The sequence below is a fragment of the Watersipora subatra genome, chromosome 4 (assembly GCF_963576615.1).
Source record: "Watersipora subatra chromosome 4, tzWatSuba1.1, whole genome shotgun sequence".
Classification (NCBI taxonomy): domain Eukaryota; kingdom Metazoa; phylum Bryozoa; class Gymnolaemata; order Cheilostomatida; family Watersiporidae; genus Watersipora; species Watersipora subatra.
In genome coordinates this window covers 62,288,108-62,302,639 of record NC_088711.1, presented here as the reverse complement: position 1 = coordinate 62,302,639, position 14,532 = coordinate 62,288,108, and the positions used below count along the sequence as shown (strand labels likewise).

The window sequence follows — 14,532 nt, the reverse complement described above, 5'->3', positions numbered from 1 at the left end:
CTGTAAATATTTTACTATTGCCATGTTTTACCCGCATGTACTGAGAGTATGACAAACGTTGATGAGTTTTGAGAGTACATCAAAACGGTTAAGTTTTTATGAAACTTTGGTAGTCAACGCTATCAATTCGCGCATCAGTGAAGTGTGAGGACTCTTTGACATAAAAAACAAAAAATCAGAACTTGTAAGAGATTTTATCGTCGTGATAAACTCAGATATTCCCAAGCAATCATTTCAGTTCATTTATGTAAAGAAGTTTTTTCAAATCTTTTTTCAAGTATTATTGTTTGTTGCGCTTGCATTGTATTTATATTTATATTCCTGTTGTAAGTTACATTGTTATACGGAATGTCATTTATATAGTAATGAAAAATAATATATATGGCAAATATTAGCTAGTAGATTTATGGTCAATCTCTATTGCTATGACTATGGTACTTTTAATAGCCATGTTCGTTTAAAACGATAACCAACATTTCTTTGATACATTCAAAGGGACATTTTTTTAAAGACTGCACCCGTTAGTTCAGCTTACTGTCATATAAGGTAAACTTCTATTTTAAACTAAATTTATAATATTAATGCAGTTGTAAATAAACAGTTAATTTTTACAGCATTGAAGTATGATGAATTTTTAAACTAAATGATAAAAAAGCAGAACTTCTAAGATATCTAATCATCATGGTAAACTCAGACATTCACCACAAACATTTCTGCTTGTTTGTCATGTTTGGATTAATAAATGTATAAAATACATTATATATAACAATGTAACTTACAACAAGAAAACTGATATAAATACAGTGCAAGCGATAGATTAAATAGCATTACCCTAGGACACTTACGTATTCGCATCATCCAACTTTCGCATTTTCGTGGAGTCATCCTCTCGCGAAAATTTCATGAGCGAAACTAAACTATCATAACAAATGAGCGAAAACGCGAAATTAAATAGCTTTGTTCATTGATAGTCCAAGAAACAAATGGCAGCAAGCGATCAAATTGCATTATCAATCTCGCCCACACATTTCTACCTGCCATTCACAAATACAAACTAGGTCCAAAATGAAATTTTTTTCTCAACAGTGAGCTGGACCTGAGGAATTTAATTATGTTTATTCCGCTGCATTTATTTTCACATCACTATATTTTCGCACTCATCAGAGCCGTGAAATTAAGTTGCAGCGAAATTTTACTCTGTATGCTACTCACGAAACTAAATACTAGCGAAATATAAGTGTCCTAGGGTATGATGGAAAATAACACAGTGAAAAAGATTTAGCAAATTTTTTTACATAAAGAAACTGAGATTTTATCCTTATAAAAAGTAAAATAAAAAATATGTGAATGTATTTTTTAAAAACCTCATTCATATTAGCATTTTACAGTAATCCTTTATCATCAATATATCAGCTAGCCTTGACTATAGATGTAACAGCTAACCTTGACTATAGATGTATCAGGTAACCTTGACTATAGATGTGTCAGGTAACCTTGACTATAGATGTATCAGCTAACCTTGACTATAGATGTATCAGCTAACCTTGACTATAGATGTGTCAGGTAACCTTGACTATAGATGTATCAGCTAACCTTGACTATAGATGTATCAGCTAACCTTGACTATAGATGTGTCAGGTAACCTTGACTATAGATGTATCAGCTAACCTTGACTATAGATGTATCAGCTAACCTTGACTATAGATGTATCAGCTAACCTTGACTATAGATGTATCAGCTAACCTTGACTATAGATGTATCAGCTAACCTTGACTATAGATGTATCAGCTAACCTTGACTATAGATGTATCAGCTAACCTTGACTATAGATGTATCAGCTAACCTTGACTATAGATGTATCAGCTAACCTTGACTATAGATGTATCAGCTAACCTTGACTATAGATGTATCAGCTAACCTTGACTATAGATGTATCAGCTAACCTTGACTATAGATGTATCAGCTAACCTTGACTATAGATGTATCAGCTAACCTTGACTATAGATGTATCAGCTAACCTTGACTATAGATGTATCAGCTAACCTTGACTATAGATGTATCAGCTAACCTTGACTATAGACGTATCAGCTAACCTTGACTATAGACGTATCAGCTAACCTTGACTATAGATGTATCAGCTAACCTTGACTATAGATGTATCAGCTAACCTTGACTATAGATGTATCAGCTAACCTTGACTATAGATGTATCAGCTAACCTTGACTATAGATGTATCAGCTAACCTTGACTATAGATGTATCAGCTAACCTTGACTATAGATGTATCAGCTAACCTTGACTATAGATGTATCAGCTAACCTTGACTATAGATGTATCAGCTAACCTTGACTATAGATGTATCAGCTAACCTTGACTATAGATGTATCAGCTAACCTTGACTATAGATGTATCAGCTAACCTTGACTATAGATGTATCAGCTAACCTTGACTATAGATGTATCAGCTAACCTTGACTATAGATGTATCAGCTAACCTTGACTATAGACGTATCAGCTAACCTTGACTATAGACGTATCAGCTAACCTTGACTATAGATGTATCAGCTAACCTTGACTATAGATGTATCAGCTAACCTTGACTATAGATGTATCAGCTAACCTTGACTATAGATGTATCAGCTAACCTTGACTATAGATGTATCAGCTAACCTTGACTATAGATGTATCAGCTAACCTTGTCTATAGATGTATCAGCTAACCTTGACTATAGATGTATCAGCTAACCTTGACTATAGATGTATCAGCTAACCTTGACTATAGATGTATCAGCTAACCTTGACTATAGATGTATCAGCTAACCTTGACTATAGATGTATCAGCTAACCTTGACTATAGATGTATCAGCTAACCTTGACTATAGATGTATCAGCTAACCTTGACTATAGATGTATCAGCTAACCTTGACTATAGATGTATCAGCTAACCTTGACTATAGATGTATCAGCTAACCTTGTCTATAGATGTATCAGCTAACCTTGACTATAGATGTATCAGCTAACCTTGACTATAGATGTATCAGCTAACCTTGACTATAGATGTATCAGCTAACCTTGACTATAGATGTATCAGCTAACCTTGACTATAGATGTATCAGCTAACCTTGACTATAGATGTATCAGCTAACCTTGACTATAGATGTATCAGCTAACCTTGACTATAGATGTGTCAGGTAACCTTGACTATAGATGTATCAGCTAACCTTGACTATAGATGTATCAGCTAACCTTGACTATAGACGTATCAGCTAACCTTGACTATAGATGTATCAGCTAACCTTGACTATAGATGTATCAGCTAACCTTGACTATAGATGTATCAGCTAACCTTGACTATAGATGTATCAGCTATTCTCAAACCTGTGTGTGTGCTCGCTGAAAATCCAGAATTTTTTGCTAAAATCTTGAATGGCCAATAAATTTCAAAAGAAAATTATTTTTGGTTAGGTAAAACAGTTTCGAAAAATTAACTGAGCATCAGTTTAAACTTGTTCAATTTGTGAGCGATTGTTGGGTTAAAACAACCAATCGTAGCAGGTGAAATTTCATCTTTGCATTGAAGCCGATTAATAAATTGAGCAGTTATGTTTTAATATTTGTAATAAGTACAGCCCTAACCAAATGATCATCAATGACTTATTATCATTAATATTATTTTATATTAATGATAGTAAAAATTCAATGATGACCATTTGATTTAAGCTGTACTTGTCATATTAGTCATATGCGGTATATTCGATGGTTGAGAAAGTGCTGAAAAAACTACAAAACTCTTATTAAAATTTATTTTCTAACAAATTTCAAGCAGAAAAAAATTATCTTCTTTATGATTTGACAGTTGCTGAAAGGAAGCAAATTTTTGTGTTTGGCTACGCAATATCTTGCCAATGACATCATATGTGTTTAACTCCTAGTAGCAACTCTGCTCGTACTTTTATTAAAATAGTACTTAGTGCTAAAGCCAACTATTGTCTACTAAGAAGCAATTTACTAACTTTTAAATTTGAATTTGAAACTAAAACGTCAGCAACTGATTCATACAAATAACTAAAAATATAGATAGTAATCTAAATTACCTAATTATAACCAACTTAAAGTATTTAAATTGAGAAATTTAGATTTTAAGTGACCTTTTCTGATAAGGATTTTTTTAAAGGCAAAACTGCTTCTATAAAAGATATATTCAGAGCATGGAGTGATAGTCATTGAAGTTAAATTAGCTAAACCAATAGACAAATGATTTTAGCTCTTGATGATAAGCTCTTCTGCAGATATGCTTTTCTGCAGATATGCTTCAAGCACTAAAAGAACTGAAACTATCTCAGCTTTTGCCTCCAAATCCTATCAATGGCTCTACTCGACAAGCAAAACAAGAATTAGAAATTGGCTGACAATATACGCTGTCTCGTAAAACCACTTCATTGATAGCTGCAACTTCAACCAAATTCTTTTTACAAACATAACTATAGCTTCAACTATAGAATACAAGTACCAAGTCTCAAAGAGCATTAACTCTCCAAAGACTGGGCCTCTTGAGTCCAAAAAGATTTGGCGAAATAAAAAGAGTAGTGTTGTTTTGCTTTTTTTTTGCACTTCTCATATACACGGAATTACGAAACTTTGGTTTCTTTGTACCTGTTACGTTCTTAGTTGAATTCTGAAGTCTCACATTAATAGAACTATTACTTTTTGAAATATTGTTAAAATGAAACACGGCTTTTGACAAAACATCAGTCTCTAATGATACACGGATTGACATTTTTGGTAACGAGAGACTCGAATTAGAGAAAGCTAAAAATCTTCTCTTCAGCAACATAAGATTTACACAAAATCTGGTTATTTTTCTATTAATAGCAAATGTAGACATACTCGGTGGGACGCCACTATCATGTTTCTCAGGCTATCTCTAAAACATATCTTTTCTAAAACATCACAAAACTATTAACTCTATTTGATTTCGGATTTTTCCATTGAGTTCTGTAAGCTTGTAACTTCAGTATGGTACAGAGTTAAAAAGGAATTGTGCTATTCTAAGTCCTTTCAAAATTGAGGGAAAGTTGTTGATACACTTTAGGGTCAAGCCGTTCGTATATACAGTATTAGGCTTGAAAGTGTTAACAATGGCAGTTTTTCTACAAAACTCTGATAAACACTACAGCCTGCCGTGGATGACGATTATTTCGAGCAAAAGATTTTTTAAGTGAAACTCTTGAGGTACTTGTCAAATGTTGGCAAATGCTGCCTAGTAAAAAGTTGCTAATTGTAATTTGTTTCTTCAGTATACACATTCTAGAAAAATTAAACTGAGCTGTACACAAAAGCATACACTCACCAAAAGGATGTAGAGCAGACAAGACTGAATCGGTAGGTGACTGCTTGGCAGAAAGCGACCTTGACAGGTTCTGTTGAAGATTGTTTGACTTTCCGCCATTCAGTGACACTGAACGAACTGGCTGTGAGAACTTCTTTATTCGATAAAAATATCCCCCATTCTCTTTTTCAAAATCCTCAACAGACATACCTTCGAGTTGCAATTTTAATTTATCGGCGTTGACAAGTCTATGCTGACGTATCTATGTCTTTACGGCAGCTTTATGTTTCTAATAAATTATTAGTAATTAATCTCTTCAGCTAAAAATTCTACGACGACACAGAAAAAAGTGGCTACTGCGAGGTAAGCTAGAATACGTCTGCTGCTTTCACGCTCGAGTAAAGGTAATAACAACTGACCAGCATGTGTCTAATTTTATATAAGGCTAGTTGCTCCTGTAATGAGCTAACTTAACCTTTCTTGCTGCCGTCTACTGTAGTTGTAACGGCAGCTCGTGTTGCAAAAGTAAAACCTGTTAAACTTGTTATATCACAAGCACGCCCCTTGAATTCCTCACTATGTCAAACCGGTGTAGCTAATAGTGTGGGAGGAAGCCATACGCAGTCCGTTTTCCTCAGTACATCAAACGAATGTAAAATTTTATCACATAGTATTATAGTTTTGCCATCTTGGAAAATGCACATGTCAGTCGGGTAATGCCTTGTATGCTCAAATGCGTATTCCCGAGCTACACCAATAAAGGTATTTGCATGCTCCATCAAACAACATTCTTCGCTCATAAACAATAGCTTGTGGGAGGGTTACGGAGTCTCCAGCATCAACAGAGTGGTTTTGTGGCCTGTTTTATTCACTCATAACACCTGTGATGTAAGAACTTGTGGCCTACAAACATGGCCAGTCTTCTGAATAATCAAAACAGGAAGATACGAATGTCGACTTATGCTGAACAGCACCTAAAAGGTCAGTTACGTGCGTCAGTCTTTAGCCCATAACTCTTCTCCTTCAAAGCTGTTCGCCAGCAAAGAAAACAAGCAAATCTAAATATGCAACTCTCAGACAGTATGGAGCCGTCTAATCAGCGCCCCCAGCCAACTGAAGGAGTCACAGATTACCTGCCCATTTTTAAACTCCTATTTTTTAGCATCGTACTTTTAGCCTCGTATTTCTCTAGTCGAACGCTGAGAGAGTGTACTATTCAGCTAATTCTTAGACAGTAATTACAAGTTAATTGGCCAGTTCATATTGTCTAACTGCCATATTTTATAGGTCAGCCTCTTTCTCAAAACTAGCAAAAAATAGGCAGCTCTTTTAAAAACTGACTATATATTCACTGTATACTGCCAGTATATCGTGGCAGTCTGGTGTACTGTGAGAGATCACCCGGTGTAATAACTAGGCATTCAGTTATTCCAGAATTTTCAGATTTCCAGAAGATTCCAGAAGTTGTTAGAACATTGGACCACCACGTTGAAAGACATGAGTTTGAATCTCATAGAGCGTAATATTTTTTGCCAGCCGTCAACCGTGGTTACGACCAGACAGATGGACACGGCTCTTATTATAGTAAAGGTTTACAAATCCTTACCTTTGCCTTTTTTTGCTTTTTGTTCTTTTATTTTCTTTTTAGCAGCTGGTGTGTCACGATATACTCTGCAATAAATACCAATAAAACATGTGAGAATTTGTGGAGTAGCTCAGCTAGTGTGTCACGATATACTCTGCAATAAATACCAATAAAACATGTGAGAATTTGTGGAGTAGCTCAGCTAGTGTGTCACGATATACTCTGCAATAAATACCAATAAAACATGTGAGAATTTGTGGAGTAGCTCAGCTGGTGTGTCACGATATACTCTGCAATAAATACCAATAAAACATGTGAGAATTTGTGGAGTAGTTCAGCTGGTGTGTCACGATATACTCTGCAATAAATACCAATAAAACATGTGAGAATTTGTGGAGTAGCTCAGCTATCAACTATTATAACCTTTTTCTACATATTTTAAAAATCTAAAGTTTTAATATATTTATATTTGAGTGAATAAACCAGAATGTTTGAATTCCAACAATTATACATGTATTTTAAGTCTATCAAAGCATTTTAAGTTGCCTTTTAGAACAATTATTTATAATTCTTTGTGACAACTTAATCAGCAAAATTCATTAATAGATGTTTCAAGTTGCATGGACACTTTTAAGATTCGTGTAGCTGTAATTTATGTTATTATATTTGTTCTCGTGTTTACGACTTTTTAGAAAAATATTAAAAAGCATATTTTAGTACTGCAAAAAACGTTTGGCAGTAGGTGAGTGTGCAGCATCAACTTCTTTTAATACTCATAATGAAATAATATAGTATAAAAATTTTATACTAATATTTTATATATTATATTATTTTATATTTAATATAAAATAATATAATATATAAAATAATATATAATATCATTTTATATATTATAATATTTTATATTTAATATAAAATAATATAATATATAAAATAATATATAATATTAGGCCCTTATATCAAAGGAGATTTTACTAAGCTCTTCTTTCAAGACAGTTACTAAGCACTATTAATACCGTAAAACCTCTATTTGACCGCCATGGCGCTCTATTATTCAACCCTCTCCTTATAGTCGCTGTCAAATAGAAGTGGTGTTTAAATAGAGGTGGCGTTGTATTTTTCAAATAGCTCGTCAGAAATTTGGGAAGATAAATTTAGCCCTTTTTCTGACAAAGGGAATGTTGCCTATATTTTGCACTATCCTTTGCGTAGAGCAACATTAAACCTTTTGGGTGCTATAAATCTGCTATAACTTACCTCCAAATTCTCATAGATCTCTAAATAGAAGCCGGGAAATATGTCTAGCAGTTAATATCTATTGCTTGCAATTAACCTGCAATGATATTATAGCCTGTGCCCAGCTTTGCAATTTGTTGGAGCTTTCAATTTTTTATTTCATTCTAATTGTGAAGGTATATTTTCAGTGTATAGGCCTAACTATATTTAAGAATGTTGTATAAAAAGTTAAAACTCGTTGAACTCATTGATGTTTGCTTACAAATTGCAACCAAAACTGGCTTTTTATGTGCAATAGAAGAGGAGTTATGAATTGTAAGCCGAGTTAAGATGACTGCAAGTATGCTATTATATAATATGCTATAAATCTGCAAATTTAGAAGTTATATAATAATAATAATCTATCAAATGCTACATATATAATAAAAAATGACAATAACCATACTTATAACACATCTAGCAACAACAAAATAAAACTTTTGAAACAAAAATATTTGCATCATTTACTCTGGCAGTTTTTTTCTGATTGTTGCTTTCACTTGAAATAATTTCATCTTCTTCTGGCAGTTAAATACCTTCCACAATGTTTTCTGACCTCAACTCAACCTCCGCACTGCTGACTAGTCAATATTAGCATCCAAACAATATTTTGAGTAGAGCAGAGCTATTACACCTTGCACTTCACACAAATAATGATAAACTTTTAGCTGCATGGGTGCTAAGCACACAACCTTTAGCCTTAAACTAGTCGTTCATATACGATACCATCGTAAATGTAATCCATTTTTCACATACATGTATGTCGAAGTATTAAGACTGAATTAAACAAAGAATTACTATAATTATCCTGGCAGAGTTATTAATTATTTCTATGGTGTTGTTTGAAAAATGTAACGAAAAAAACCGAAAGCTTTGAAGTTGGAAAACAGACTTCGATACAAACAGGAACAACGAAAGAATTAAACGTTATTGCTATAACCGAGTCAATATTAATACGATTTTGTGGGCACTTTTCTACGGATAACTTGCTATTATGGGTTTGTGAACATCAAAAACTGTAAAGTGGCAGTCAAATGAAGGTGCGGTCAAATGAAAGTGCGGTCAAATGGAGGTGCGGTCAAATGGAAGTGCGGTCAAATGGAGGTGCGGTCAAATGGAGGTGCAGTCAAATGGAAGTGCGGTCAAATGAAGGTGCGGTCAATAGAAGTGCAATCATTTTTCAACTCTTCTCCAATTGGGTCAGTCAATTAGAAATGGCTCTCTAATAAAAGTGGCAGTCAATTAAAGATTAAACAACATGTTTAATATCAAAAGATGTGAGCCCTACCAAACTATTGAACAACAAGAAGTATGTATTATTTGCATCATTATTTGTCAAATTTAAAAATTAGCGCTAAAATTTTAGAAAAGTTACAATATCCTAAAATGGTTATTACAGTGAGTACAAATATTAATCTTAATAAACAATTTTAATCAAAAATTTAATTACAGTTTAATCAATTTTGCTAGTTGAATTTAATAGTTTTACTATAAAAATGCTGAACTGCGTATCAAATCCAACAATATCACTTTTTGACAATAAATATCAAAAGAATTAAAATAAGATAGCAAAATGAAATAATTGGAATAATAGAATATAATGTAAACTACTTGTAGGACAAACTTAAGCCAATAGAAATACTTCTAGATAAGCACTGAAAGGGAAACAAACTTCATCGCAATAAAATAGGATTTTAAAATGTATTTGTAATAAAGAACATTGCAAAGTACATTTAATAATATAATGTATAAGTTACCACAGAAACATTACTATAGTATGCTTGATTCATGACCCATGGATGACTTAATTAACAGCACATTGAACCGAACTGTTTGATCTTTATGAAACATGAGAAACTATTGACTATTGAGAAATCGAATGTGGTTTTTAAAAATGAACTCTTTCCAAAAATACAAAAAGATTCAGTAGGATACACAACCTTTCAGTTTTTAAAATAATGCAGGTAATATCATCTAGGTTTAAATGCCTTTCTTAGTTTAACGCTCGACTGGTTGCAGAACAATTTAATTATGATAGTTTTATTATGATAAGTAATAATCACAGTTCAATATTTTTAGTATATAATGCATCTTTATTACACCTTTTTAAAGAAAGTTTCATAAACTAGGTTGGCTTTAGTTAACTCTGGAACGTTAACAGTGGTTGTGATTTTAAAATTATAATGATATTTTAAAAACAATGATAATTTTAATACCTCAGTGTATATTTCTTTAACAAAAATATCTTTAGTTACCTTAAAGCTGATCAATACAGTTGATAGAAACAATGCATATTTATTCTTTTGAGAACGCTTATAACCAGAAGAGTGTGTTGCTATAATAACATAACGTGATCATCAGCGTACATAGACATAGACTTGTCTTCATAGTAACATAACGGGGTCATCAGTCTCCATAGACCTAGATTTGTCCTTATAGTACATGTAACATAGAATGATCATCAACATTCATAGACATATACTTGTATTTATAGTAATTTTTCAACCTTTTTAATCATTCAGCAAACCAGAGTTGTTTGGAGCTGAATACTTCGATCACCGATTTAAAAGACAGAAGTTGTCTCCTCAACATCAAACAAATATAACACATTTTATGCCAGATCATCTGTTTTGAATCAGTAGGTAGACTTTGGTAATAAGTAGCTAGTTAATAAGCAAGTACTTGCAGATCTTACCCCAGACTACAATTTGTTTCAAAACTTCTGACGTTTGCAAGAACATTGTTACTCAGCATTGAATTGGATGAATACATAAGCACGAGCAAGAAAAGGCAGTGTTGAACAGTATAGCAGATAAATACGGGTATGAACAGTGGCTTGAGCCAAAGTGAAGCGCTACCTTCCAAAAAGTCACACTGTAAGGTTTATCTTTTATCTGAAAAGTTTATCTTATACTGTTTAATCCTCCCAATAATTCAACTAACACTTAACAATAGTGGCTGGTGATATGAGCTTAAAGCTAGATAAGGTGAGACATAAAAATTGGTAAAATTTAATGAATTTGGTGGAAAAGTCCATAAAAAATAATGCTATTTCCCTTCAATTAGAAATGGTTACTGCATGTCCTTGACAGTTCCAGGAAATGCATCAACATAACAGACTCACATGTGATTTCTACAAAACAAATATTTACTCACTATCTATACTCAAATCTCTGACATTAAACACAACAAAACTTGGTTGATTCAATTTCAACTTTCACCTTTTTTAAAAGTATATTATATTATTACTGTAATACTGGAATGCTTTTGTGTACCATTACAATTTGGCTGCATATATTTTACTAATCATGAAATTGATTAGTAAAATAATTTTATCAAACTATTTGAATAAAGTATGGCTATTTTGCAATTTTTATAAGCAAGTCTTTTTCACATTTTGCGAATCACAGTAAAACTAAATTTAGAGTTGCTTCCCTTGGTCATCCTGCCAGGGGATGACAAGCCCGAATACAGCTGACTGTAATTGCACAGCACTATGCCATATTTTGAATAAGTTTATATGGCAGCTAATTGAACAATCAAAAGTTTTTGTATTTCAAGGTAAGTTGAACATTTTGAGCATGAACACAGGATGAGTCATGAGCCAAGAAAACTATTAAACTCATATCGCCATAACAGACAGAGGAATCAGGGCAGATTCAGGTTGACATACCAAATAAAATGAAAGTTCTAATTTTTGCTTTTGTAGGACTTCAACTTGCTTTACTAAAAAATTAAAAAAATGATAATTTACTTTGCTTACTTTCAAATTGTTTCAAAGTTTTACATACTGTTAGTTACTAGTATTATGAAATAGCATTATGCAGCTGAAGGCGTTTAGATTTGTTAATAAAACATTAGCTCGAGACTAAAGCAAACATTAGTCAGCAAGAAGTCACCGGCCATCGTATTAAGTTATGTTCAATAGGATAGAAGTAGGTAACAAGCTGTGTGTTTAGGATGAATTTGTGAAGGCACTAAAATGCCACTCTACATGGCTGTAGGAGTATTGAGTTCAGATAATTGAAAAATTATTACTAATTCATTGAGTTTGACACAATATCAAAGCCATGATAGTATTGATCAAGCCACTGTCCAGAATGAAGAGTTCATTAATATACAGCAGGACATCTTAGTTCAGTTTGTTAAATTTAGTAATTAATAACAAAGTTCTATAAAAACATCAGATAGGGAAATACCGTGAGCGCATATGCTCAATCATCAGAAAAACTTATGACAATATTATTGCTTCTGGTTAAAACCAAATTTTTCAGTTTGGCAACAATTTTTACGAAATGTTTTGTTTTACCTTCTTTGAGTGTATCATCTTTTCTATAAACCAATAACTGATGCTATCATATTTTTGCAGAAAATTATGATGAACCTTATTAAAAAGGAGAAGCTAGATTTATGAAAGACAAGTATTTATGAATTTTGAGAAATATATTTTATGACTCGTGTCTTAATTAGTGATGGTTTATTACTAAAAGATTAGGGCGAAATTTACAGTTGTTATATCTGTAAATTGGTCCATGATATTTTGCATGATTCAACTTTTTTTGCTAAGAATTCCTTGCTTCTTTATAATAACCCTGGCAGCAAGGACAACAGTGTGTCTAGGTCGGTAGTAATAGATGATTCAGTCTCATGTGCTAATTGTTGGCCATATGTGTAGGTTTGCCATGTCATGACTACTTTGTGACACATTTGGGTCAATTTCTGATGGCAATCATTTTTTCACTAGTAATAAATTTTTAACAGGATTATTATTTTAAACTGTCTCGATCTAATTTCTGTTGATATTTTCTGGCACAATTTCAGTTCATGAATATATTTTTATTGGTGTTCTAAACTATCATCATTTAATTATTATTATTTGCGCCATGATAGCGAGATATTGTAGTCACCTAATCACTGTACCATGATTGAGAGCAATAAAATTGAAACAAAATATATAAAACCATATATTTTAAATTCATATTTCAATTTATACATAAAACAAGTACACAATACACAGTGTTTGCAGAACAAATTCTTTTAAAATTTTTCTAATTTTAGTTTAAAATATTGGATGAGATGCAATCCTAACAGACATCTTCACATCACGACAGAGCAACTATAAAAAGGAGACTGAGCATTACTGATCTAGTATCAAGCAATAGCTAGCCTCAGTACCTACAGCATTTGTGATCAACTATCAAAATATCTAAAAACTGCACAGTTCTAGACATGGAGCAACTGTTGCTCCAAGTCTAGAACGATTAAATTTCAAATTCCTCAACTCTGAGGAAATTGATACCAGACAGACAGTGAGCCCGTTACATTGACCCGAGTTGCTTGACCTACTGGAAATTCCATGAAACATTGTCTATTGACCCCTTGATTGAGTTCATATTCAGTAAACATACTTCTAGCCTGTGTACCTTGTATGAGTGAAAAAATCATTTTACCTTCACGACTGTACAAAAAAAATACACTATTTACTATTTTCTAACATCACGTTAGATTGAGAAAAGTAACATATCTCCATTAAAATGTGTGACAAGTTGCTAGATTCAGCATTTGTAGGTCAAGTTATGGAGGTTTGCGCCTACATTGTATACTTTCTATCAGAATGTCCGCTATCCATGGAGACATTCTGATAGAAAATGACTAAAATGGCTGGAGCATGAGCACAGGATGAGTCATGAGCCAAGACAACTATTATACTCATATCGCCATGACAGACAGAGGAATCAGGGCAGACTCAGGTTGACATACCAAAATGTAGCTACATGTAAGTCTAACATGAAGCTGAAAGAACTAGACACAAACAGATGGTAAAAGAAAACAAAAAACAAAACAGTATGGAAGTCAGTGATGAAACCTAAACCATAAGACAGCCATTGTCGAAACAACTAACTGCAAGAAAAGAGAGAGATTACACTTTTTCTTGCCTCGTGTATCTAAGTCGCACATGTCTGCTAGGAGTGAGTTTGAGTAATATTTAAACAGTAAACTTACAGACTTTAGCACAACATTGGTTCCAATTACATGCATCAAGAGCAAACATTCTATCAGTGAAACTAAACCATTGCTCAAGGTACATATTACTTTGTAGTGTAACACTCCTGGCAGGAAGTGTCTATGAAACACACATCTTATCAAGATGCAATAAAATTTCTAGCATTTTTGCCTCTGAATTGTCCACATCCTTGTAGTCATGTTTTATTTTTTTCGAAAAAATGAAACAGAGGTAAGTATACACATTCCCATTTAGTAACATGAAAGTAATATGGTATTACCGTTTTATTGCATTTATAATTATATTTATAATTATATAGCCCAATAGCGACTACTGATTAAA

General features: G+C 32.9%; 1 protein-coding gene across 3 annotated transcripts in view; it reads right to left on the bottom strand.

Moving 5' to 3' along the window:
- The window catches only part of LOC137395265 (receptor-type tyrosine-protein phosphatase mu-like), a 67,984-nt gene that overhangs the window by 36,598 nt on the left and 16,854 nt on the right, over positions 1 to 14,532 (bottom strand). For all 3 annotated transcript variants that reach the window (XM_068082130.1, XM_068082131.1, XM_068082132.1), the window contains exon 4: positions 6,933 to 6,997. In XM_068082130.1, coding sequence (XP_067938231.1) covers positions 6,933 to 6,997 — 65 coding nt within the window. The remainder of the gene's footprint in view (positions 1 to 6,932; positions 6,998 to 14,532) is intronic.